Consider the following 26,128-nt stretch of genomic DNA (forward strand, 5'->3'; position numbering starts at 1 on the left):
GATTGTGACACCTGATAATAATGATAATAATTTTCCACTGCAGTGGAAGCTGATGAAGAAGCAGGTTAAGTCTTCTCCTGCCTTGTAAACCATTTACAAATGTGAAGTTCAAACAAACAAGCTTTTAAGAGACTCATAATGCATAAACAGAGGTCATTGTTTTGCAAGTCCCAAGTCCTAAATTTTGAGTTACAAGCAGCCCAAGTGTCAGAAGAAAATGTGCGTTGTACATTTCTGCAAACCTCAAATGTTACAAATGACATTTCATGTGCATCATATAGTAAAGCAGCTGCCTGTTTAAGCCAGTAGGAGGTGCTGTTGTCTATTTCACAGCAAATGTGGCAGTTCACACTGTTTGTCCCTGGCAGGACACTGTAGTTTTGAGAGCTGCTCTGTATAGGATGCCTGAAACCATTTCCCTCAGTGGAAACAAAGCTTTTATTTACTTTTATTTCAGAGATAAGAAACAATTAATTGTGAAGACAAAGCCTCCCTAGCTGCTAGGCTAATTTATACAGTGTAAAATTCCATAGGCTTATGCTTATAACGTTAGCATGTTGTATTTGTTTGGAAAACGTGTTTAGTATTAGACAGTTGTTTTGTCAGTGAACCTTGTGAGTTGTAATGGAGCCACATTATGTGCCGTTACTTTTGTTACATGTTGCTGTTGTCCCTGGTTTCATATGAGAAGAGGAAAAGATCGCTAGCTGCTAGGCTAATTTATACAATGTAAAATGCCATAGGCTTGTGCTAACAACATTAGCATGTATTTGTGGGGGAAATGTGTGATTCAAAACACACATTAAACGCACATTAAACATGGCTTAATAGAGACAGTTTCAAACACAAGTACACAAATCAGCTTCACTATAACTCGCAGCATTCACAGACAAACACTTGTCTTTATCTGGACACATTTTCCCCACAAATACAACATGCTAACGTTATTAGCACAAGCCTATGGCATTTTACATTGTATAAATTAGCCTAGCAGCTAGTGAACTTTTCATCTTCTCAAATAAAACCAGGGACAACAACAACATTTAACAAAGGTAACGGCACATAATTTCACTCACAAGGTTCACTGACAAAACAACTGTCTTATACTAAACACGTTTTCCAAACAAATACAACATGCTAACGTTATTAGCACAAGCCTATGGCATTTTACATTGTATAAATTAGCCTAGCAGCTAGTGCAGCACAGCACAGCACTTTGGAGCCGAGTTAACACGCTACACTCACACATTATACACAAATATAATTGAATCAGAGTCTTAACACTTCCCTGATAGCAAGTTGTGTCTGGCGTCCTCCATTTTCTTTAGTTGAGTTTATTTTACCGCCTCCTGCCTGAAGTGTAACTATTGGCCTGTGTTGCGTTCAGGTGTTGTCACGTAAATAACAGATTCCAGCACTTCAATAGGTCATGGCACAACACATGTCAAGTGGATATATCAATATCTGTATTATTTATTGGTCAAATGAGTTGGGACATAAATGTTAATTATAAAATGTCTTTTTTTAGTTGATATTTGTATAACTTGTCACAGGTACTGAAAAACAGAAAACATTTTTAATTTTTATTGACATCTATCAATCTGTAATACTTCATACGTTTGTGTTTTGCTGTTTTAAATGAGTTTAAGCTCCAGGTTCACATTTTCATTTACAAATAAAGAATATTTTGTTGGAAATTTTGTCATCCTGACTAATCCTATCTGCGGAAAGGTTACGAAGAACACTCAGAGAAGTGCGGATTTTAGTATGGAATAAGCTACCCATAATAATAAAGTGGCCAGTAAGTGTATTTACTTCCAAGGAAATGATGAGTCCATCATATAAAAGGCTTCTAAGTTCTACCTGTAGATGTAAGATCAACCCGATTGAAGGACAAGTGTGATTCTGTCAATGGAAAGAAAGAAAAACAAACATCCACAATCTAAAAACACATTTATTTACATCACGTGGATCACTTCAGCTGATAAAAACCACGGCCGAGAGTCACAGCGCTGATCAGGGATCAGTTTAGTCTCCTCTGTGATGATGTATCCAGGGTTTCTGAAGGGTTTCTCTGCTATAATACTTTCCTCTAATTCACTGAGAGATCAGAGGTCGGCGTGAAAATCCCTGCAGCTGGTAAAAACTCACTCTAGCGGGATGCTTCCAGTTTCAAATTCCAGTCTTCCGTTTCCTGTCCTACTTTCACATCTTTTAGTCAGTAACACAAAATGTACAGTCACATGTATCAGGAGTAAAGAAACAACATTTTTATTTTACACAACCCACTGAAGCTTTGTGACCAAATTAAAAATGATCAGTTTCTTCCAGCCTTAAAAAAAAACAAAAAACAGAAACCATGTGAGCATCATTGCCGTCAGAGGCCGCGTTGGCAGATCCTGGATCAGCGCTGCGACTCGAGAGCCTTGAGAAATGTGGGGTCAAAAACGCTTGTAGTGTTTTTGGATTTTCTGTAGAAATTTCAGGGCCTGGCCACCAGACGGGACAGTCTTGGCGGCGAGGTCATTGGAGTTCAATGTTTCCTCTAAAATTCTTATCAACAGTGGGAAAAGGAGGAGATTGAGATGCTGGAATGAAATACCTGTAGTGGGTGATTGTATTTTCACATGTGGAGTATTGCAACTGATCTTCAAGAGCTTTAGGGAGTCTTCAAATTTCAACTGTGAGGGGACCCGAGTGGGCGCCCTGTGGGACGCCCTAGTAGTTTTGTTCTGCCAAGGAACCCTTAAGTGCTTTCTTGGATGCCTTACAAAGTACTCCAATGAGCCTCTAGCTTTTAGCTTACACAAAGCTCAACTTAAAGTCATTTTCCGCATCGTGAAGGAGGAGTTTTTACGCAGCCGGGTCGAGCCTGGCTGCAGAGTCAAAACACAAGAAAAGTATAAATGAATGTAGAGGAAACACTGAAGTTCAACACGCACTTATAAAGATTCAGCTCAGAGTATATAGTTGATACAGGTATTTATGTTCTCATGTCTGTACAGATCCTAGACTGCTTAAAATAGTGGGGGCAACAAGACACAAATGTTTCACTGGTAGTTTATATGCACAGCAATGTGAGGTGCTGGGCTAGAGGAAGTCGAGATAGAAAAACGTAAAGCCTGCACGCTGAGGAAACCCATTCATGTGCCTTTAAAACAACAATGTCAGGACCATGTTTAGATTGAGCTGAGTCCGAATAGTTTTACTAAGATAGTGGGGAAGCAACGAAGTTTGATTGGATTGACAAAATGGTTGCCAAGATTGTCTCCAATCGCCTAAGGCAAGCGTTTTAGACGAAGACAAACAGAGCATGGACTCACTTGGAGCTTACGTTGGCCAGAAGCAAAAGTTGTCCCTTATTTTGGTACAGTAGGACTGTGAAGTTCAAATCCTACCTGGGAGCTTTACAATTAAAGGAATAGTTTGGATCTTTTGAAGTGGGGTTGTACGAGGTATTTATCCATCGTCAGTGTATTACATACCGCAAAAACGTGTGTCGGCACACCCCTAGTTTGGAGAAACAGCAGTTTCAGACACAGAAGCTAAGCAATGTACTGATGTGGACGGGGACAGCAGCACAACATGTTTTAGACACCTAAAAAAATCTATTTTTAGCATATTTTCACCTCTTTCTGTCGAAAGCTGTTGCATCACCAGACTCCATTGACAAAAACAGTGATTTAACATGGGACATGATGTAACAGCTTTGGCTCCCCTGTTCTGTCTGACAGAACGGTTAAGAGGTGAAAATATCGCATACACTTAATCTGATATTGATTTTTTAGGTGTCTAAAATACATTTTGCTGCTGCTTTGAGTGGCCGTCATGTAGCACCCGCCCACGGCGTAATTCACCATGGTTCCCAGACTCTGGATCTAGAGTCAACTTGGAGGGTAGGGTGTTCTACCGTAACTCCAGACCCTACGTTCGGAGGATATATAACGGACCAGATGTCTTAGTTAGTTGGACCCAAGAGCGCGTGCAAGTGGGTGTGTCAAGCTTGTGGTAACGGTCCAGACTGTCCTTGGGTCTAGAAGGGAAGACCCAAGGACAGTCATTCCCGATGACGTTGCTTCAGCAAGACCCGCTACCTGCATCAGGGTAGTATCCTCACGGTGCCTGGGGTATTCACCTGAGGGGTGGGCCGAATGTTAGGAACTCTACAGGATGCAGTTAAGTGCGTTTGTTGAGTGTTGTGCAAAGGCCGTGTTGGCTTTTGGCGCGGAGAAGCACAAGATAAGATGGCGTGAGTAACTATGACTCTCTAAAAGTAGCGTACACTTAAACTGATATTGATTTTTAGGTGGCTCCACTTAAGTACATTGCTAAGCTTCCGTGTCGGTACTGCCTGCTTCTACAAACTGGGGAGTGCCGACTGACATCTACTGTAGGTAATACACTGACGATGAATAAGTACCTCACACCACAACAAAATAAAGCACAAAATTTGCCTGTACTGTTTTGTCTCTCTGGTTGGACCATACGATTAACCTGCTAGTTGATTGCCCTTAGAGCAGGTACTGGTTCACGTATTCAGCAGGCTGAACCGAAAGGCGCATGAATGGATCTCAGAGTGCATCGGTTTTACTAGTTTCTACGGCGACAGGGCACAATCACACGAAACCAGCCAAACCCAGAGCCCTCTAAAGTTACACAGGGCCGGGCTCAATCCACCAAAGTACACACAATACTGGAATCCAGGAGTCTGAAGAACATTCATTCTCGGTCGTTTTTGTCCATAGACTGAATAGAAAGAAGCACGTTACAGTTTATATCTTTTCTTTTTGAATTAATGAAAGTATTTCCTGAATTACAACTGAACACCCACCCCCCAACCCCCCCAACAACAACAACAACAACCATAAATCGTGCCAACTCTTACAACTTTATTCCGAGTTGCACCTGAGCTCCGATCCCCAAAACCTCAGGCCTGTAAATTAAAAAATAAATACAACATATCAATATGCAAGGTCACGGATTTAAAAAAAAAAAAAAAAAAAAAAAAAAAAAAAATTAAAATGCTACAAGTTATTTGTGTGTGTGTATATTGAAAGTCACTCCTGCAGCTGATCCTACNACAACATATCAATATGCAAGGTCACGGATTTAAAAAAAAAAAAAAAAAAAAAAAAAAAAAAAAATTAAAATGCTACAAGTTATTTGTGTGTGTGTATATTGAAAGTCACTCCTGCAGCTGATCCTACAGAGGTGTAGGGTAATTTGCGGCACTGGTTGCATATAACTTGCTAGAACTTAGAAAAGCATAGTACTGAATCCCTGAATGGTATTTGTCGGTTTGGGTCGGTTTCTCAGGCGCACGTTTAAACTCAAGCTGTTTAACACTGAAGATGTTCCACCGTCTACCTACAGTACTGGGATGTGACCGCCAACCAAACGCTGACACTGTTTTTTTTGCTGTGGCTGACAAGTTCGTCAACTCTATCAACCAATTTGGCAACCAACATTTGGAGGCTGTTTTTAAGATCTACTTGGCTGCAGAAATACTGGTGAGTTTTACAGTTTTGGACACAAACTCGGGGGCACAAGTGGTAATACTGGTGTTTTTCCTTTAGGTTATCGCTGGTTATCAAATTGTCTTCCAGATCGAGGCGCACTCCACTGCCTTTTTTGTTGAAGCCTGCCCCGATCAGACAGAGACTGATTTTGACTAACTCTGGAGCGCAAGATCAGGGTTCGACTCCTGGTCAGGGCGGGGCAACACATATCCAATGTGGACCCTTAGGCGAGGTTCTTAATGCCACTAGCCTACCTCAGAATGACTGAAAACGCAAATGCAAGAGTCATATCGGCCTTGGATGTCGGCCAGGTCAGCAAGGTCCGTGTCAGGTGTTGAGGAACCGGGGTTTTTAATCGTCTGCTGCCATGGTTCAGGCTTGGAAACTGCAGATTCACATAGGGTCAGATCTGATCTTTTGGGACGAATCAAAGCTTCGTCATGGGATCCTCAGACAGAGGAGAAATCATTGGAAGTCCAACCAGCAAGTCCAAGAGCTTCCTGGATCATGGCTGGTTTGAGGCTTATTTTAGGATGAGTCGGGACAGTCTGGCTATTGGCTGTGAATCGTCGGGCCTAATTACAGTTGGTACAACGTTAGAAAGTAGTTGAGGCTACAGTTTGTTCAGGTATATCTTGGATTTTGCCTAGCAGGGCGCAATGAACATGAGTTGATAGCTTAGCACAAACCATGTACTTTACCACCTCTTAATTCATCTGATCGGTCAATGGTAAAAAACGGCAGTGACGTCCGGCGCTTTTCCGTTCTGAGTAAAATTCTTTTTTCAACTTGAGGCGTCCTCCAAAAGTAGTGCAAAAGCAGTAAGCAAAACGCTGCCAAAACATGCTCTGTCTGATCGGGGACTAACAGAAAATCTTCACAAAAGATAAAGCATCATGGTAAAAATTATGACACTTCTTTTTAGCCTTATTTCCCATCTGGTCAGTCTTGAACTTAACAGGAGATACGGGAGTTTACTCCAAGAAATAATCCCCCCAAACCAGAACTTTTTGAAGGAATTTTTACATTTTAAAATTAAAAAAAAGAACCTTGTGATGATTTTGGTTTATTTGCCACACTTTCTACCCCGAAGAGATCCCTGCGAGTGAGGTAGTGCTTATTGAAGGGCTGCTGGAGTTTGCAGTATTGATCGTCCCTGACTGTTTACGCTTCACGAGGACCTTCGACGATGGCTGTTCTGAATCGGAAACAAAAAACAGCAGCAGCAAAAGGAAGCGATATTGATGCAAATATTGAACTCGTGCTACAAATAACAAGATGGCTTTGACTTCCTTCAGGTTTGCTGTGTTGTTGCAGTAGTCTCGTCTCGTCTTTCAGAGGTCGAGCAGGAAGCAAACAAGGAACTTTTGTTTGAGCTCTTATAGTTCCTGTGTTATTTGGTGGTAAACTGCCTTTTGTTCGTCACGTCAGCTGTTAGTTTTCGGCTAGTTTGGCCCTGTAAAATCTGAAAAATACTGTTGTTACAAAACTGGAACTAATACAGCATGTATGGCAGAGTAGTTGGGGTACATATAAGCGCTCAACAAATATTTAGCTCAATTATAGACTTGATGTTTGCTGTGCAGAATGAGGATTTGCTCTGTCCAGAATAATCACGAATCAATTTCATGTTCCTTTGCTCTTATTTCATCATGTACTACAGTACAACGTTAGCTTAAAATGCTAACCCTGTTAAAAAGAACTCATAATTATGAATCACCCTGAATGTGAAATGGTTCAGTAGAAAGAAGCTTTCTTGGTGTTTTACTTATTTCCAAATGCAGCGCTTGATTTTTAAACGCTTGATTTTAAACTGCCTCCTGTGAAACCGTCCCAAAGCTTGAGGAGAGACTGCAGGTCTGCCGGCACCAGTGTTCAATGTCCCTCAGAAGAAATAAAGACTCAAAAATGTCGCTGTTGCCTTCGCAACAACGACAGATACATCCGTTTTGCCTGACATCTACAAGAGTAACTAATGTGGATACGTAAAAATGGCACCAGGATGAAAGAGAAGAGAGTGGCTTCGTCTCGACTCGTCTGACTGCTGTTAGCCACGCTGACACTAATTTCAGCTCTGCGTGGGGAAGATAAAACTGCACCTGAGCGGCAGATTATCTTTTTTATTTTACTGATTTTGTGAAAACTGTTGAATCTGAAGAGCAAGTTGCATCTAACTCTGAAGGAGGACATCGAGCTAGGTGTCCAGAGAGCATCTTGATTTAGACGTCAGTATCCGTTCAATCTCCTACATGTGAACATGTGTGATTTTTATTTTATTTAATATACTATTTAAAATAGGTAAAATCTTAGTTCATTGTGGAGCTGCGTGTAGTCTATTGCTTCGCTCAGAGCCTCCTTTTCTCGCTGTCACTCTGTTTATCATAAGACGGCTGCTGCAGGGCTAACTGTTAGCTTCACATGGTTAACGGGTTTAACGACAGAGTCGAGCAGTGTCGGTGTCAGTTTGTTGGGACTGTTAAAAAACTCATTGCTAGCTCGTGCTAACCTAGCAGGTGTTAAACTGACGACGAGAGCAGCTCTGGAGACGGTCCGTCAGTGCTGCGTCTCACCTGCGTAACAGCAGCAACAGAAAGTTTGCTGGTTTTTCTCTTATGTTTACTTTGAATTCATGGTTTAATCAGCTCATTGAAGCCTGATCGTTCAATAAATAAGTTTAAATTCCTGTTCTTGCGTTAATATTTTATTTCAGAGTACTCTTTAATGATTTGAGTACTTGAATATCGTAGTTACTTTAAGAGATTAGACCGGAGTTTAAGGCCGCAACTAATGATTATTTTCATTATCAATTCATCTGTCATGATTTTGTTGATGAACAGGTAAATCGTTTTGTCACAAGCCCAAAGTGACGTTTTCAAGTGGTGTTTTATCCGACAGTCAAAAAAAACCAAAGCCATTAATTTTATTGTCATATCAAAAAGGAAAGCGTTAAATTCTTGCATTTAAGAAGCACAAAACCAGCAAACATTTGGTTTTATTGCTTCAAAAATTACGACAAAATGTATTCAGTTATTAAAGAAGCCGCCAATTAATTTACTTCTCAATCGACGAATCAATCGATCACGAGGAAATTAATAAGTCGTGTGGAGTAATGTTGGGCCGACATTTTAGTTTACAAAAGTGGAAACACTAGTTGGGTTTCCATCCACTACAGTTATGCTAATATTGGGAGTTGGTTCTTTAAGATGAATGATGCTACGTCTTCATTTATTATCTATTAGCTGAATCTGTTTCCATTGTATTTAGCTGCATTTACCTGTTATCGTTACAATACACCAACTTTTCCACCTTCCCAAGCAACTGCGATCCAATTCTTGGCTTTTCTGCTCACGTTTTTGTATGTGCAAATTGAAAATGTGCATAAAAACAGGTGCGTGGAAACACCTGCTGCAGCTAACCTGCTCTCAGTCATAGAATTAAATAAACACCTGTAAGGAGACGGGCAAGGTTCAATTAAAAGCTGATTACAGACTCTGTTTTCGAGCATGAGAGCACGGCTAAACCGTCACAAGTCGAGACGAGGCGAGGAAGAGAGAAAGAGGAAGCTTGAGAATCAGCGAGAGAGAGGAGGTACTCCAGTCTGAGACAGGTGAGGATGAGGAAGAGGAGGATGTGAGGAGGTGGTGAGTAGCAAAGATTCCTGAGGTGTATCAAAAGAGAGCAGAAACTCTTGATAGTAATCCAAAAAAAAAGAGATGTGTGCAATCAAATCAAAAGCAAGCTGGCTCAGCTAAATACAGGTATAAATCCGAATCAGGGCTGGGTACCACCGGGAAAAAACTGCACTTCAAATCTCCTAAAATAAACATGTCAGGTGATCTACTTGTTAATCTGCTTTTTCACAAAAGAGTTTGACGACCTCGCAGCGTGTGTGTGAATTGAGTTAGTCGGTACCCAGCGCTAATCCGGAGAGATATAAATACAAATATTCTGTATATCCAGATCTCACGGCCAAAATGAGGCTTGTCAGCGATAGGTATTATTACTCCGTTGACAGTTGACACGGCAAACCAAAAACGGAAACTTAAAAGACAACTTCATCATGGGGGGGGGGGACGCTTTTTTTTTTCTTCCCATTATCAGAAGAGAAATAAACAACAACAAGGATTATTATTCAGTCGTGAAATCATAAAGACTGAGAAAGGGGAGGAAAAAGGGAGAAACACTTGGTGTGTGTATGGCCATGTGTATCGAGGCTTTGCTGACTACATTACCCATGAGCGTCACGGCTGACAGCAGGTTGTTTGGGTGTCATGGAGAGCCGAGGTTGTGAGCTATGACTGTGATACAGGGAGAGGGACTAATTTAAACTGTGTCCATCTGAACTGAGGTATACCTGGTTGAAGGAGGTTTATGGTTTTTTTTAAATCGTCGTAATGCTTGAAAATGGACCCCCCCCCCCCCCCCCCCCCCCCCCCCCCCTNCCCCCCCCTCCCCCCTTCCCCCTCACCCCTTTAAAATAAGCTTGATTACCAAGTTGTCTGGGTCCATAATACACTATGTACAGCAGCATTACACTATCAACATTCAGAAGCCGTTGCTTATTGGCAGAACGATAGTCGTTTCTTCAGAAAAAACGCACACGAGAAAACAGCAAATGTAGAGAGCCAGGTGCTCGTCTTTTTTCTTTTTTTTCTGTTTTGTTTTTTACACTAAAATGCACTGTGAGATTTCTCCGCCGGGTCTTCTCTCTCCGTAGAAAAACCGAGCACAACAGGTCGCCCTCCTATGTGTGTGTCTGTGTGTGTGTGTGTATGTATATAAAAACAATACATGATAAAAGTGTTGAGAGTGTCGTCGTCGTCCCAGCATGTCAGCACTGTCACTGTCCTTAATCCTGAATCGTTTTGCTCGGGATGAGAGAGTTGTTTTTAAAATGTTAAAATCCTCAGGCACACATATCAAAATGAGGTGGATATCGACTGATGTGGTGAGGTGGGCGCAGGGGGTTTCCTGAACGCGAGTAGCGGCCCGCACTTAAAAGAAAAAAACAAAAAGGAGATAAAAACGGAAAGAAGGAACAACAACAGAAAAAAAAACACAACGCCAACCAACCAGGGTCGGCTGCTCATCCCCCTTGTGTTGATCCGTGTTTCTGCTGGCTCATCCGGCGGCGGGCAGTCAGCCGGCCGATCATAAGCTGGACTCCTTGGGCGGGAGGTCCACGTTGGTCACCATGGTGACGACGGTGACGATCTCCTCGGGGCCGATGACGGGGGCTTGGCGCTGCATTTGACCGATGCGCTCCTCGACGCAGCCGGCAGACAGGCGAGCCTCGGCCTCGTGGTCCCAGCAGTCCTCGATGGTTTCGCAGAGCATGGCCAAACCCTGAGAGAGAGAGCAGAGGGTCAACGTCACCGCCTGGCAGAGCGGCACAAGGTCCTATTCTGTTGGTTTGGGCTTTAAAGACACAGTATTTTCTAGGGATGCAAAATGACCCGACATGATTTATTCTCTTCAACATCTTCCTCCACAACACTGCCTTAAAAAGATATCAAATACAAATCTGTTTGCACCACCTGATCTTAACTGTTACTGGATTTTACATCGGTTGCACCACCCAACCTGGTCTGAAATACGCTCTGTCTCGGTCTCAGCAGTGCAGGCGTTGCTCAGACATTCGTTCACGAGGTCTTTACAGGGAGCCGAATTAGAGGCCGTACACATGCCGTGTCTTTAAACGCCTGGAAAACGCGAAATCGGGCGCTACCTTTTTCTTTTAGCCAGCTTTCAGGAGAGCGGCAGCAGGTTGCTTCTGAGGTTGCTAAGTAGCCTTAACAAGCACCGTATCATAGCCTTTTTACCTGAAATCCTGAGTGCAGAGCTGATCTTCCAGTGAGCGCTATTTGTAAATGCGTATCAGGCGCAGCCGTCGCTCTGACGTTTGAGCGCACTCGCCACGTGTCTACATTAAAAACAATGAATTTGAGGGTGCAAAAACACAGCATGTGTACAGCCTCTTATCCACAAAGGTCTCTACCTCTCCGAAAGAAATGGACCTACTGTCACTAACGTTAGCTTGTTTCTCTGATAACTTCAGATCCAGATGTCCAAAGACTAAAATCCATCACACGGCTAAAACATATACTTAAAAAGGAGCAACAAAGATGTGGCTCCAAACTGGACAAAAAGTCCATTTATGACACGCTATGGCAACGAAATAACACCGATTGTGTCCTCAGTTCAACTTACAGATTTCTCTGGGTTTGAATATTGTTGGAAGCACTGGTGATAATGTAGGTACGCAATTCGACACATCATCAAACGTTGGTCTGGTCGATTTAAGACATTTTAATACAGACGAGTTATGAATTATATCTTTAAATCTCGGTGCTGCAACTGGTGAAACTGTTAGGTCGGACTTGGAACACCATGTTACAGTCGACTCAGTTGTTGGTGCAACCTGATTATATGACTCAAAATTAAACAGATTATTTAAGTGAATCAAACCAGTGACCGTCCAGCTCGACAGCGACAACTAACGAGTCCTCTCGTTGCTCACCGGATGTTTCTGCCAGCAGTCTCGCAGAACGGGCCGCAGCTTCTTATGAACCACGACCTCCTGCATGTCCTCCAGAGACGGATGCTGACCCACCTCCTCCTCAAACGGGAGCATGTACTCGTCCACTGGGCCTGTTGTGCACAACCACGTGTCCAAAAATTACAAGTAATCTGGAGTTACATACAGTGTGCGTTAATGAGGACGAATTGTTTTTCTGTCTTACCATCAGCGGCAGTGCATCGCGCCGCCAGCTCCCAGAGGACGAGGCCGAACGCGTACATGTCGATACGCAGGAAGGAGTCGCGCTGGAAGTTGATGGCTCCCTCCAGGACCTCAGGAGCCATGTAGCGCCGCGTCCCCACCTACAAAGGGAGCAGTGTAAACGGTCAAAGGTCAGCAGCGGGACATGAGCAGAAAATCAAGCACAGGCAGCGAGGAGGAGGAAACTCATGACACAGCTCACAGATGGGCTGACACGGCGAAAAGGGATGCGTGTCATCGAGGGGTGTGTTGCTGCTTAGTCGGCAGATACATCAAGCTGTGTGTCATGTAAGCTGATCCCTGTGTGACACGGAGCTGGTGAACTGGGAGGTTAAAAGTGTTTGAACCACATTATCCTGATGTTTCTCTCCTACACATCGTCACCTACAGATGTTTGCAGCCACTTAGACATATTTTACACACCTTTGAGGCCAGTGTGAGAACAGACTGGCAGATTTGTGGCCCACGCTGCCACCCTAAGGCGCTGTCAGGTACTTCCACAAGTCAATATTTATAATGGTGACTCAGTAATATTCCCTACAGCACACAGGAGCGTGTGGATGCCAGTTAAACCAACCTACAAAGGCAGGAAACATAACTTTATCTGTAAACCGTACCTGTCCGTGTGTGTCCCCCGCAGATTTCCCCGCCTCAAACTTCAGGGCAAGGCCGAAGTCAGCTATGCAGGCCGTCAGATTATTCTTCAGCAGCACGTTCTTACTCTTAATGTCCCTGAGAGACAGAAACAAACAAGGGAAACACCTTCAGTCTAACACATCTCTGACGGTACAACGCCTGGAGGTGTCACAATGATCCCAAGCTATCGCAACCTGTGAGCGATGGAGGGCTTGTGTCCGTCCTTGTGTCCCGGGATGTCTTCATGGAGATACGCGAGGCCGCGGGCTGCCGTCTGACTGATGTGGCAGAGCTCGTTCCACGACACCACGTTGGCCTTCAGGTAGTCTGTCATCGAGCCCTGGGGAATGATGGGAAAAGATGTGTTCACTCAGAGCAAAGACGTTTCTCTTTTTTTATTCCTTCATGTTTTTTTTTAATAGTTTTCTTTCTTGAAATTTTTAGGGCACACATGAATCATTCGTTCAGCGTCAAAGTTTTAAAGCCTGTTTCTAAATAGCCTTCTTAAAGCCTATGACTCAATGCATGGAGCGATTGAAAGAGAATTAAAGTGACTATAAAAATTAAATAAAAAAGACGTAATAAAATAAATAGATGAATAATAGTAACACCAGCAATACTAATAATGACAATAATTAATATAGAAAAGGATATATATAAAAATAAATAAAAATCTAATAAGTAATAAAATAAATAAACAAAAGTAATAATAATAAATATAGAAAAATATATAGAAAAATAATAAAATGAAAATTAAATAATCAATAAAGAGAATTAAATAGAAAGATGGTAGCAGTGATACAAAGAATCGAAGTAATAAAATAAATAGAATAAATAATAGTAAGAATAAATATAGAAGAAGATAAATAAAATATAATAATAAAGAGGAAAAAAATAGGAAGATGGTAGCAGTAATACAAAAAATCTAAGCAATAAAATAAATAAATAAAAGTAATAATAATAATAAATATAGACAAAGATATATATAAATAAAATAAAATTAATTAATAAATAAAGAGAATAAAATAGAGAGATGTAATAGTGATGCAAAAAAATCTAAGCAATACAATAAATAAATAAAAGCAATAATAATAATAATAAATATAGACAATATATATATATATATATATATATATAAAAAGTAAATAAAATAAAATAATAAATAAAGAGAACAAAATAGAGAGATGTAATAGTGATGCAAAAACAATCAAAGTCAAAAATAAGTAATTAAAAACACAGATAAAAATACAATAAAATAAAAATAAAATGATATAAAGAATCTACAAAAATAATTAATTAATAATTAAATAAAAATAAATAAATAAATAAATAATAACAATAGCAATAATAATTAAAAGTAAAGTCATAAATGAAATAAAATGATATAATAGAAATACAAAGAAATCAAAGTAAAAAAAAAATAGTAATTATAAATAAATAAATAATAGTAAAACAGAGATATGGTATCCATGATAGAAGAAATCTAAGTTAAAAAAAAAATTAAACATAAATAAATAATAATAATAAAGGGATGAATAAAAAAATATTACTGAAGTAAAACAGAGGTATTTGTGACAGAAGAAATCTCAGTTTAAAAAAAATCTAAAAAATAAAAACTGTTTAGAGTAAATAAAAGAAACAACACAGGACAAGAGAGAAAATTTCCAAAACCATACTTTTTCTAAAAGGAACGGTATATTTTAAAATGTACATCCTTTTTGTATCCATTTTCTATATTCATCAAATATATTTAAGTACTTGCTTTCTTCCTACATCTAGAAATGTAGTTGATGATACCCAAAAAGTGATTTAGTAAGTACATAACAACTGCTCCACAACATAAAAGTGATGGCTGGAGCGGGCACCGTTTCCATGGTAACAGCAAATGGATGGAAAGCCACTAAAGCATGTGGGTAGAAATATTTTCCACAAGGGGCTTCACAATAAAAGCCTCGACAGGAACACATAGCCACAGTTTGCCTGATTGCGTTCAGCGCTGAAAATTTAACGTTGATTATCACATTTATGTTTTTCTTTAAATTGATTCTTGACTTTCAGTGAAAGGTGACATAAAATTTACGACCTGCTGAGTGTCCTCTTAAAACCGTCCTGTGGCCCTCCGCTGTCAGCGAGCCAGCTGCCTGCACATTCGTTGTCCCTGGTGAATAATGGCGCTCTGATAAATGCGATCCATTTATCTGCTCGTTGTTGTGGTGTTTGATCGCTGTTCTTTAATCTCTGTTCATCAAGGGAGGGTTTGCTGAGAGTTGCTCAAATTTCCTGATAGTTTTGTGCTATTATCCCTCACAGAGATTCATCTTTCATCACCTGACAGAAGTACAGGTTATATTTGTTTTAAATGTTGTACGACAGAAAAGAGATTTCAACACTTATGTCCAAGCTGCATCTGCTTCTCATCCTTTATGCATCTTTGTTCTTACGTAATGTATGTCAATATGATACAAGGTCACTTCTGGCAAGGCCAAAGACAGATGTAGTTGCTGGAGTCACCACTAGAGGGCAGGCAGCTCCAACAGATGCAGTGAAAACATTCAATCTGATCACCTCAGTTGTTCTGTTTTTGGGTAAATGCTTTCCAGTATGCATGTGTTTACACCTGGGTTTGTGCAAGGGTTTTAACACTGTGTTAATGTCTCTTAAATTGTTAAAATACAACTGACTAATTAGGCGATATCCCTTTAAATAGACATGAATTGGCTGATATTAATATGCAAACACAGTCCAAGATATGACAGATTTAAGCACAGGGAGTTTCGGAGGTGGCTCACATCCTTTAAAGCAAGCCTCTACACGCTACGGATACAGATGCACCAAACACCGAGGCATAAATCAGCTGTCAAGGAGCTCTGCAATCACCGTTCCAGCTGTGTTGCACCGGCGAAGGTTCAGCCCAGACTGACGCGGCCAACATTTTGACACCTGCTCTCGAAAAATGGCAGGAAGGAAAAGCGATTTGTAGGTTAAAGTTTAAGTAATGTATCCTCTCAAGACTTCTGCTTTCAGAGTAATTACAGTGCATGCTTGACAGGGCACTAAACTGTGTTTCTGATATATTGCCGGCGCTATGACCTTTCCTAAAACTCCTTAAAAACTAATTTCTTCTACTTGGAGAGCGTCTACAAGTCGGAGGAGCACTTGGGTTAAGTGGCATGCTAAGGGTTGTATTGTTGGGTTAAAGCCTCACCGCCACGCCCACAACCTTTAATTTTTCAACCTTTATTCACGCAGGGAGGGTCTCTTAAGTGCGGCGATTTAAATTCTTGGCCTGGCTGGGAAATGCAAGCAAGCGGAGCGTACGAGAATCGCTCTCCACTTCGTCGGTAATGACCCTCAAAACACAGAGGCACTTTAAGGCCCAAATGTTACATTGAGGGCAAGTGAAGCACAACGGGGCGAACACAGCACGCCTTCTCTGGATAAACAATGCTTATAGAGGAAAGAAAAACATCATGGACGCGTACATATGCAGCACGTATATTGTAATTATGGACTGGCTCCTGAGGCAGCACACAGAATCAGTACAATGTGGAGGTTTCACGCATGTTTCCAACTTTTACAACTTTGTTAGCCGCCTGTCCTCCGGGCTTTAAAAACTGTCTATAAGATGAGACGATCTAAGACGATGATACACCTGTTTACATGGACACAAACAACCTGGTTATTCAGAGACTGATCAGCCAAAACATTCAAACCACTGAATAATGCTGATTGTTCTGCTGGGAAACCTTTGGTTCTGGCATTCATGTGGATACCACCTGACATGTTCCACCCACTCAAACACCTTTCCAGCTCAAGGTGTCGCCCCAATCTGCTCAAGGATTCTTGTGATATGCCGGTACCCCAGATGTACCCCTAATCCAAGGTGGTGCCTCCTTGGATCGGTCTTGAACCCTTGACACAGGATCTCTGGGAGTGTCCTGCAGTGTCTGGCACCAGTGCGTTGGCGGCCACAGATGCTCATTCAGATTGGGATCTGGGGAGTTCGGAGGTCAGGTTGACACTTTGAGATCTTTGTCACATTCCTTGGGCCGTTCCTGAGTGATGTTTGCAGTGTGGCATTGTGCATTATCCTGCTGGGGGGCCACTGCCATTGGGGAGTACTGTTGCCATGAGGGGGGGTAATTGGTCTGCCACTGTGTTTGAGTGGGTGGAAGATGTTTGGTGGTATCCAGAACCAAAGGATTGCATGCAGCGCCCCTTCTTCCCAGACTCATCTGTCTGGTTAGCATGAGCTAACGCAGCAGCAGCGGTTAACCGCAGACACTGAGACGTGAAATGATCCCAACGAACTTGCAGTACCACCAAATCGGCTCAACTCCATACTTAAACAAGTTAATAATTGTTAGGTAACATTCGGCATACGATGCTAACAGTTAGCCCTGTCATTGCGTGTGTGCAGGCGGATTCTCAACGCTAGTGTTGTGTCGAACGAATCGTTCAAAAGAACGAATCTGTTGAGTGAACGTACTGAACTGAATCACTTACGGAACTGATTCGTTCATTTCTCAGTTCAGTTGAGCTCAGCAGCGAATGTGTAGGCCGGGATTGGAACTGCCGATTCGGTCCATGCAAACGATGAATCACTCGTGAGTCGTGAGGCAGCCAGGGTGCAGGGAGGGACTGCAGTGACGAATCACTTGGTGAACAACGTAACCCTGATCCCTGAGTGATTCAAATCTTTTCTTCTCAGTGATACACTTTCATAGGGACCGTTTTCTCCCAAGCTAACGGCTAATGTAGCCAGGAGTCAGGCCACATGAACACAATCACACACCTCCCCACTGTTTTAACAGACTTAGTTTCCAGATAAACAAACTTAAAACGTTAGGCTGGCCAGTATTGAGACTCACCAGTGCAGGGCAGAGGCAGAAGCAGCTCAGCCGTGAATCAGTTCAGTGAGTCGGACTAGGCAGTACACAGTCAGGGCTCCTCCTACCAAGCACTGAACGATTCGGTGAACAAATCTTTTGACCGAATCTTCTTAATGAACTGATTCTAGTGATTCAGTAACATCTAAAGAACTGCTTTGCCCATCACTACTCAACGCCAAAACACAACGGCAACAAATGCCTTGCGTTCAGAAAACACGCCCCTATCATTTTCAATGTACAGCCCCACGGCACTTCACACCATCGTCCTATTTCCAGCCTCGCCACCTCCGGAATTAAACCCTTGAAATCTGGAACGACATCACTTTCCATGTGCTGTTTTCAGATACCTTTTGTAAGTATTGAAACCTTTAAACAAGCAAATTGGTGCAATTTCTTTCAGAATAATGGGGAAAAAGGCAAGGAGCAACTTATTAAGAAATGTCCCACAAATCCTCAGCCTCATGTTGAGGTGGTTAAAGTAAATCTATTCATGTAAAAATGGGTGAATACAGTCATTAAATTTCATCTTGCTACAGCAGAAAAGAGTCATGCTTTGCTTTGCTGTTACCACAAAGCTCATTAAAGCATTTTGTTTCCTGCGTCGTGTAAAACGTTGCTCTCACAGCGCTTGTTAAAAGTCCGTGTCCAACACCTCAAAACTGAGAATTTCTTATAAAACAAAAAATGACTCAATAAATCAAAGGAATAAATTTAGCAGGTTGCTGGTGGTGGAGCTCCAGCCCGGACAGCGTTACCTTGTCGTGGTAGGCGGTGATGAGCCACAGCTCCAGGTCCAGGTTGTTGTTCCTCTTCTCCGCGCCGATAAAGTGGAGGATGTTGTCGTGCTTCATGCCGCTCACGCTGAAGATCTCATACTCGTTCTGCCAAGAGAGCTTGTCCTGGAGAGACAGAGAGAGGCAGATGCAGATGTTATTACTGTCATAGAGTCACCCAGTTTGCAAAATAATCAAGTATAGCTTGTTGGGATGTAACGTCACTGTTTGGTTCATTCCCCGGTTCAGAGGTCATGACTCAAGGGAGAAAAGTAATGCATAAAGAAACACTTTACCAAAAGGCAACAGGTCTAAAAAGCATCTCTTGTGATATAAAACTGAAAACACCGAAGTAGGGAGGAGAGTTTCGATGAGTTCCACCTTGGCCATATTTAAACATCCAAAGCCCATCAAGGGTATGCCGAAACACCATCCTCGTTTTAGACGCAACACTTTCTCTGATGCAGCTACCGACTACCGGGAATCTGAAAACAGGTCTTGCAGCTCTGACACTGCATTTGTGACGTTAGGTCGGAACACGTTCTCACCACAAACGAACCGCACCAGCGTTCGTTTGTAACTGGACCGGACCGCCTCTTCAAGAAGGTCTCGGTCCGGTTGTTTTGGTAGCACACCTGCCCTGACGAACCGCACTGAGGGGGCAAACGAACTTGCAATGATGCGAGCGCACTAAAGAACTACACATGGCACACCTACGTCCTGCCCTCATCATCAACACGATCTGCATCTCCAGATACTTGACTTTAATTGGTTTGTAGACTAGGTCTCCCATCCTCTCGTATCCTCTCAGAAAAGGGTCAGAGTCTGAGTTTATGAAGTCGTCTTTTCCTCTCCCCATGTGGTACCGCTGCTCATTTCGTTATGCTGCATTGTTCGTGGACACACTGAAACCTACGCTGTACATCTACCACCCCTTGACAGCTTTAGTGCTTATTTCTCCTCTGCTCTGATCGCCAACACCTGTCAGCTCATACACACACGACTCACCACTTGGTGATCGCCTGCACAGACCTCCTGTAATTTGTGCGAAAGTCCGATTGCACCATTTTCAAGGGTGTACGCCAGCCAAAGGACAAAATAAAAGTTAATGACTTATTACTTCACTTTAATGCACAAATACATGATCCATTACTGCTGATAAAGAATTTATTACAACTTAAAAACCCATGAAAGTAAGAGTTAAAGAAAGAAGTACCAACAGACACGTTTTTAAAGACCACTGGCCTTTTTTTCAGGCCAGGTGTGAAGTTATGACTACTTGTGATGTGTGCGACACACCGCTGGGTGATTTAAAAGGCAGCTGATAGCAGTTAGCAGCTAACTCACAGAAGGTGAACACCAGCCTCAATGTCCACAAGTGCAGTTTTCACACCACAAATGAACCAAACTGTGGCTCAGTTTGATCCACACCAAGGCCACCTCTTTCTGTCGGACCAAGGTTCAGCTCTCTCGTTCACACCTGTAATTTTGGTCCACAAGTGAGGCAGGTGTGAAAGGGCGTTAAATCTAAGAGCCTTTCGTTTGTCTTTATCATCCACACATTTCACAAAAGGGCTCAGAAGTCAAAATATAATACCTGAATGGGGAAGATCTTAACGGCGACGAATTCGTTCAGCAGCTGTGCCTTCCACACGCACCCAAAGCGCCCTCTGGCTTTCACCTCGATCAGCTGCAGCGGCTTGTGCCCCAAAATAGGGGACGGGGGTGACGGCCCGGGATCCTGTAGAGAGGGCAGAGCAAAAAGACAAGAGGACAGTGTTATTCTTTCTTCCTGTTTTTTTTTTTTTTTTTTTTGGCAGGGCATTAAAATAGCATTGGCTTATACTGAAGGTGACCGGGCTTTTGGCTCAGCGACAACGTGCCTGAGGAGCTTAGGCCAGCAGAATCACTATCATCTTCACATCTTAAATCACATCTCACATTTATAGACTCGCTTTTATGTGATGATGTTGTCTTAAATTATTTTTCTCTTGCAAACGTACTGTTTTTTTTTTTGCTTTATTTGTTTCATGACTCTGTTGTTTGTTTTATCTGATTGTTAAAGCACTTTGGGAAGTCTGGTTTAGGAAGTGTTTAAGTTTAGCCATATTGTTATTGCTCTGAAGTTTTTTTGGCAGCGGGGACGCAGCATAGCGAGCAGGGTTTGGACTCATTCGTTTTAAATTCGATTAAACCCCTCAGGGCTGCATTTGCTTGAGTTTACAGAAGCGGGATGGTGACTGGAGGGTTGCCAGTTTGAATCCAATGAGCCGCTGAGGAAAACTAGGCGAGGAAAGATCCAAAAACCTCGACTACCGCTGAGCAAGGCACATGGATACAAGACTTTAACATGAATGAATATGAAGCAGACTTATCCACATACATAAATGGTTAAATTAAAACACTGTGATGAACCCTGGCAGGTCAAACCTCATGCGTGCGCTGTGTGTTCACGCTAATCCCGTATAAACAAAAGTGAAAGCAAGGAAGCCAAGTGTTCCAAATCCAAAGTAGGTTAAACACAGCTGGTGATCGGGATTAAGCTGATCACTTTCACATGTGACTTCACAGAGAAGGACAGAGGGCTAGCGAGGATAGAGAGGAACACAGAGGCAGAGCGAGCGGGGGGAAGGTTAAAAAGAAGCATGCAGTGAGGGAGTCACATTTCCAAGGGATAAAAGGTAGAGGAGAAAGACTAGCACATGACTGATGGCCTTTGATGAAACTAGATATGCTGCTGTAAAATCTCGACTTTACTTCCATGCCTCTGCGTCGCTGTTGTCAGTAAAAAAGAAAGAGCTTTCCCCCTGCAACGCCACCGACGTTCATGTTTTTACTTGAACCGAGGGCTTACAAAGGTGCTCGATAAGCCGGAGCAAGTTTCAAGACCCTGAGGCCCACACAGGATCCACTCAAACACCGTGATAATATATCAAAAGCGCTTGTCAATCCCAGACTGTTTTTTTTTTTTTTAACTTCCCATAAAATGCCCCATTTGGTGTGCCACTGATACGAGCCAAAGACAAGATAGAAACAACCCTCACACCGACGAGTTCTCTTTGGCTGTGTGAGGTATAAAAAGTACATTTCTGCACACACGCACACACACACACACACGCACACACACACACACACACACACACACACACACACACACGTGCTTAATTTACTGTCGAGGTTTTGGCACACACCCTCTCTTAAAGACAAACACCGGAGATATCCAAGTGTTTTAACCGCTTGCCCTGACAAGATTATTGTGGCAACAGGAGCAAACTGTACATCATTTGGGAGCATTTATGGGTTTGATTTTTATCAATTTGAAACTTTACACCTGTGAACTTGTGGCCTTTGGTTCACACAAAGAGGACTGTTTGACTATAAGAGAAAAATGGCTCGGATGTAGTGAGTCTTTACACTTTAATTGGTGTAATTTACCAATCAGAAGCCATAAAGACCGACTGTTGTGTCGCCTCACGTCAACCTTGTCTCGGCCAAAAAGCTGCACTTGGACACACCACAAAGACGACAGCTAACAGCCAACTAGCATATATGTTCTGCGAAATAACTCCAGAAGGCGGCAATAGTCTGTATTTTTCATTCATTCAGAAGAGCGACAGAACAAATTTAAGTGATATTTACCGTGTGCTATTACCGTTTCGCTAAAGAGCTCAATGTCTATAAAAATCATCTTGACTTTAGCTGTTTGTTTACTTTCCTCACTTCTGTTTCTTTTCTCATGTGCTGAGCTGAACTGCCAATCACTGACCGTCAGGCTCCGCCGATTTCAACAAGTTGAACTGGTCGAAAAAAGCAAACAAGGGCCAACAATGAATGGTAAAATGGACTTGAACTTGTACATCACCTTTCTAGTCTTCTGATCACTCAAAGCGCTTTTACACTTCAGAGGTACATTCGCCTATTCACACACACTGGTGGCCGAGGCTACCGTACAAGGTGCCACCTTCTTCTCAGTTTAAACACACTCACACACCGAAGACACAGCCATTGGTAGCAATTTGGGGTTCAGTATCTTTCCCAAGGATGCTTCAACATGCAGACTAGAGGAGCCAGGGATCGACCCTAACAGATGCTCACCGACGGCCCGACATGGACAACCAGCCAACCGCCGGCTTGGTGTTAAAACTGTCGCTCGCACAAACATAGGTAATCACCACTCACCACACACGCATCTCTCTGTGTCACCACTTCAAACTCAAGAAAACAACTAATTTTTCCGAGGCCAACATTCAGTCATTAGTTTGTCTTTAACTTCGGCCACATCTTGGTTTACGTTAAGTTCCTTACTAAGTGTGCTTCCAGCCAAAGCGGTGGCGGTGGCGTTGTTGTTGCTGCCGTACTTTCTGTACTCTTTTGGGCTAGTTTCTGTCCTGGTGATAACGTGAGCTGTGAACGTGGAGCCTATTTTGATTGTTCTTTTTAGTGATTCATTTCATACTTCTGTCAGTGTTATTTCTGTCTTAGGTTCTGCACTCTTAACACCGAAGCCATTGGTGATCCTGCGCAAGCTAGCAAGCTGAAAAATTGCAATCCAGTAGCAATCTGTTTCCTACGCCAGGCGTGAGAGTGGTTACAGCAGGGTATAAAGCAGCAAACGTTCATCATTCTACCGTGTTTTCAAGCCGGATAAGATATAAACTCAACCACGTTGTCTACTCTGTCTCTACTTGAAGCTTCCGTGTCCTAAAATCCCTTGTGATCCTATTCTCTATATCAAAGCACTTTGAAAACAGTCTGAAAGTTGTTCTGTAGTTAGTAACAGACAAATTAAACGGACAAAACATGAGGCACAGACAAATGCAGATGAAGTTTTGTGAACTGCCCTGCTGATATAGTTTGCTTGTTTTACATAAATATGCAGTGTATTACCAATAAGTTGTATAATATTAGTTTAATTTGAGAGCTGCCAGCATGGCTGGAGACTTGTAATCTTGTAAATATCTAATACTTTATTTACACTGTGTTATTGCTCCCTGGGGCTGATGAAGTTTCATCCCGTCTAATCTGTTTTTGAGGTTGTACTAGTACACATCACTGTGGTAGCAGATTAACAAGAAGCTTTGTAGGAATAAAGGTAAATAAAATAAAATAAACTTTTTGGTTAAAAAAAGAAAAACAAGGAGCAGGGTGTCTGTGTCTTTCATGAGCTGCCTGGCAGCGCAAGAGGGGGAATGGAGGATTCGAGTGGGAACGGCCGTGTTTACTTAAAGCCCTCTCCCTCTAACAGAGAGCTGCGAGGCAGACCTGCTGTCTCTGCGCGCTGCTTTCACACTGAACGCCAGCCAAATGACGGGGAAAATTACCCACGACGGTGCAGAGGTTGGATTACAGCTCAAGCGGCCCGAGCGGCCCCAAAGTTGGCACCTTGGAAAACATCTTCAGGGACACATTGTGCTGAGGAAAACAACGAATGTATAGTTTCACAGGAAGGTTTCTCTACGTCTGTTTTCAATGCTGTTTCATATATATGAGAATGGACTTTCACCAAGGAGGAGGAGCTGAATTAAAATAAAATGCTGGTGCCTTATTTGTTCTTCTGGGATTAAGGTGAATATGGGTGGTTTTAATACTGTCAAGTTTATAGTACTCCATTTATCTCTGTGTCCCTGATTGTGCTTTATGTCTCTTACCTGACCCATTTAAGAGTCCCCGATATAAGAAATAATAAAATCCAGGCAAGGTGAGACAATTTGCAGATTTTAGGCCGTCATCCAACACTCATTTCCCCCCCAATCGACTTTAAGTGTGACAGTAAAACGTGCTCTGACTCTTTGATTACCAACACTACAAGCATCAAACACAAACAAGTGCATCACAATGAGAAACTGTGACCCGACAACAGACAGAAAGAGGATGTTTACATCCCCAGAGAAATTAAATATGACAGGGAAGTGGAGGACCTGAACAGTATACCTGCTGTGACTGTGGAAACTTGTCAGTGAAAATGGGGTAACACTTGTTATTGAAGGACTTCCTTTGTGCCATTACTGTTCCGTGCGTGCAAACGTGACCGAACCCAATTTCGGTGCATTTATTGAGCACGCAGTCCGGAGCGATTGTTATTCTGATCATGATTTTGTGGAGGAAAAAAATTAAGGTATTATCCAGGGACTGTCTTGTCCGCCACAGTACAAGCAGTGCTCAGTGTTATGTAGCAATTTATTAATTTGTCTGCATCTCCACACAGATACCTGCGTGTTTATTGTGCTCCGTAATTGAAGAATTTTTAACTCTGGTCACGATTTGGATGAAAAAAACATCATTAGAGGAGCTGTTTTATCATGCAAGTCATACATGAGACTGCAGAAATGTAACAGAAAAATTGCGGCACATTTATCGTGCGCGGTGGGGCAAGGTTCACGATTTAGATCCGAACATGATCATCAAAGGAGCATTTAAACATGCCGGTTGTTGGTAAGTTGCGGAATTGTCACAAAGACAAATTGTAACCTTGAAATTGACCAAGAAAAGTTTCTGTATTTAAAGGTTAAGTTCCATATTTTTCTACCTTGGACCCAATTTTCCCATGTTTTCGCGTTGAATCGGTCGAGCATTGAGCAAGAACACTGCCACCACTTGGGGCATTTTTGCACAGTCACTCCACATCCACTAAAAGTATATGTTTTTGCCACTGACAGGCTCCAATTATTTTTCTAAAGCCCCTGTTCCAGTGCACAAAAAACCCGCTAACACCTGCTAACGTCTGGGTTTTTTTACGTAATGGGAATGGTTATAATCGGCATTCACATCCAGGTAATTGACTCTGCAGTCGTCCGGGTATTTATCGGCTCCAGCTCTGCGTTGATAGGAATACAACATTCTGGTGACCGTGCTAATTTTAGCCCCTATACCGGCAAGATGCTACCGACCGTCTCCACCTAAGCAGCGCTCGACCATCGCTCCAAATTAGTCAGCACTGAGTTTGAAAGAGAGACTGAATAAGTAAGAGGTATATAAAGAGAAGTAATCACCGTAACGTTTTCGCTGGCCTCCATGCTGCTTTCTACTGTTTACGAACCTGTTTTCCGAAACAGAAAGGCTAACAGAATAACGCTGCAGAGCTGAGTCACAGCTCTAGTCTACTGGCAGTGGGAAAGGAGTCTACAGCCCACTTTTAGCAGGTTTGCTTGTGTTTAAAAAAACCTGCGTACACGTGCTAATTTTGTTCGTAGAGCGATTTAAGTGTCTGACAACATTATGGAAAGCATCCAAACAGAGATAGACCTTTTCTTTTAACCAGAAACTGCCTCTAATCACCATCGCCAAACCCACCAGACTCTACTTAAACAAACAGTAATTTAATTGTTGTTAAACACTCTTGATCCAAGTCAACAGAAACAAAATAAAACTCACAAAAACCACATCTGTTCGCCTTTTCACTAGGCCCGTTTTCACTGAAGAAGTTCCTGGTACTATCTGGGGGGCAGGAATTTTACAGGAACGTCTTCTCGCTCGGCCCTCTCAACCGCCGTGCCTCCACTGTGCGGCGGAGTAGGAGGAAGGTTCCTG

The 26,128-nt window shown here is 42.4% G+C and overlaps 1 protein-coding gene across 1 annotated transcript in view; it reads right to left on the reverse strand.

Annotated features, from left to right (window-relative positions):
- Positions 1-9,987: 9,987 nt before the first annotated feature.
- Positions 9,988-26,128, reverse strand: part of LOC126401750 (activin receptor type-2A) — a 68,925-nt gene continuing 52,784 nt past the window's right edge. Inside the window, exons 5-11 of the mRNA XM_050063226.1 lie at positions 20,199-20,342; positions 18,584-18,727; positions 13,131-13,276; positions 12,918-13,032; positions 12,263-12,401; positions 12,040-12,170; positions 9,988-10,865 (exon numbers count right to left, since the gene is read on the reverse strand). Coding sequence (XP_049919183.1) covers positions 10,671-10,865; positions 12,040-12,170; positions 12,263-12,401; positions 12,918-13,032; positions 13,131-13,276; positions 18,584-18,727; positions 20,199-20,342 — 1,014 coding nt within the window. The 3' untranslated portion in view covers positions 9,988-10,670. The remainder of the gene's footprint in view (positions 10,866-12,039; positions 12,171-12,262; positions 12,402-12,917; positions 13,033-13,130; positions 13,277-18,583; positions 18,728-20,198; positions 20,343-26,128) is intronic.

This window comes from Epinephelus moara, chromosome 15 (assembly GCF_006386435.1).
Source record: "Epinephelus moara isolate mb chromosome 15, YSFRI_EMoa_1.0, whole genome shotgun sequence".
NCBI lineage: Eukaryota > Metazoa > Chordata > Actinopteri > Perciformes > Serranidae > Epinephelus > Epinephelus moara.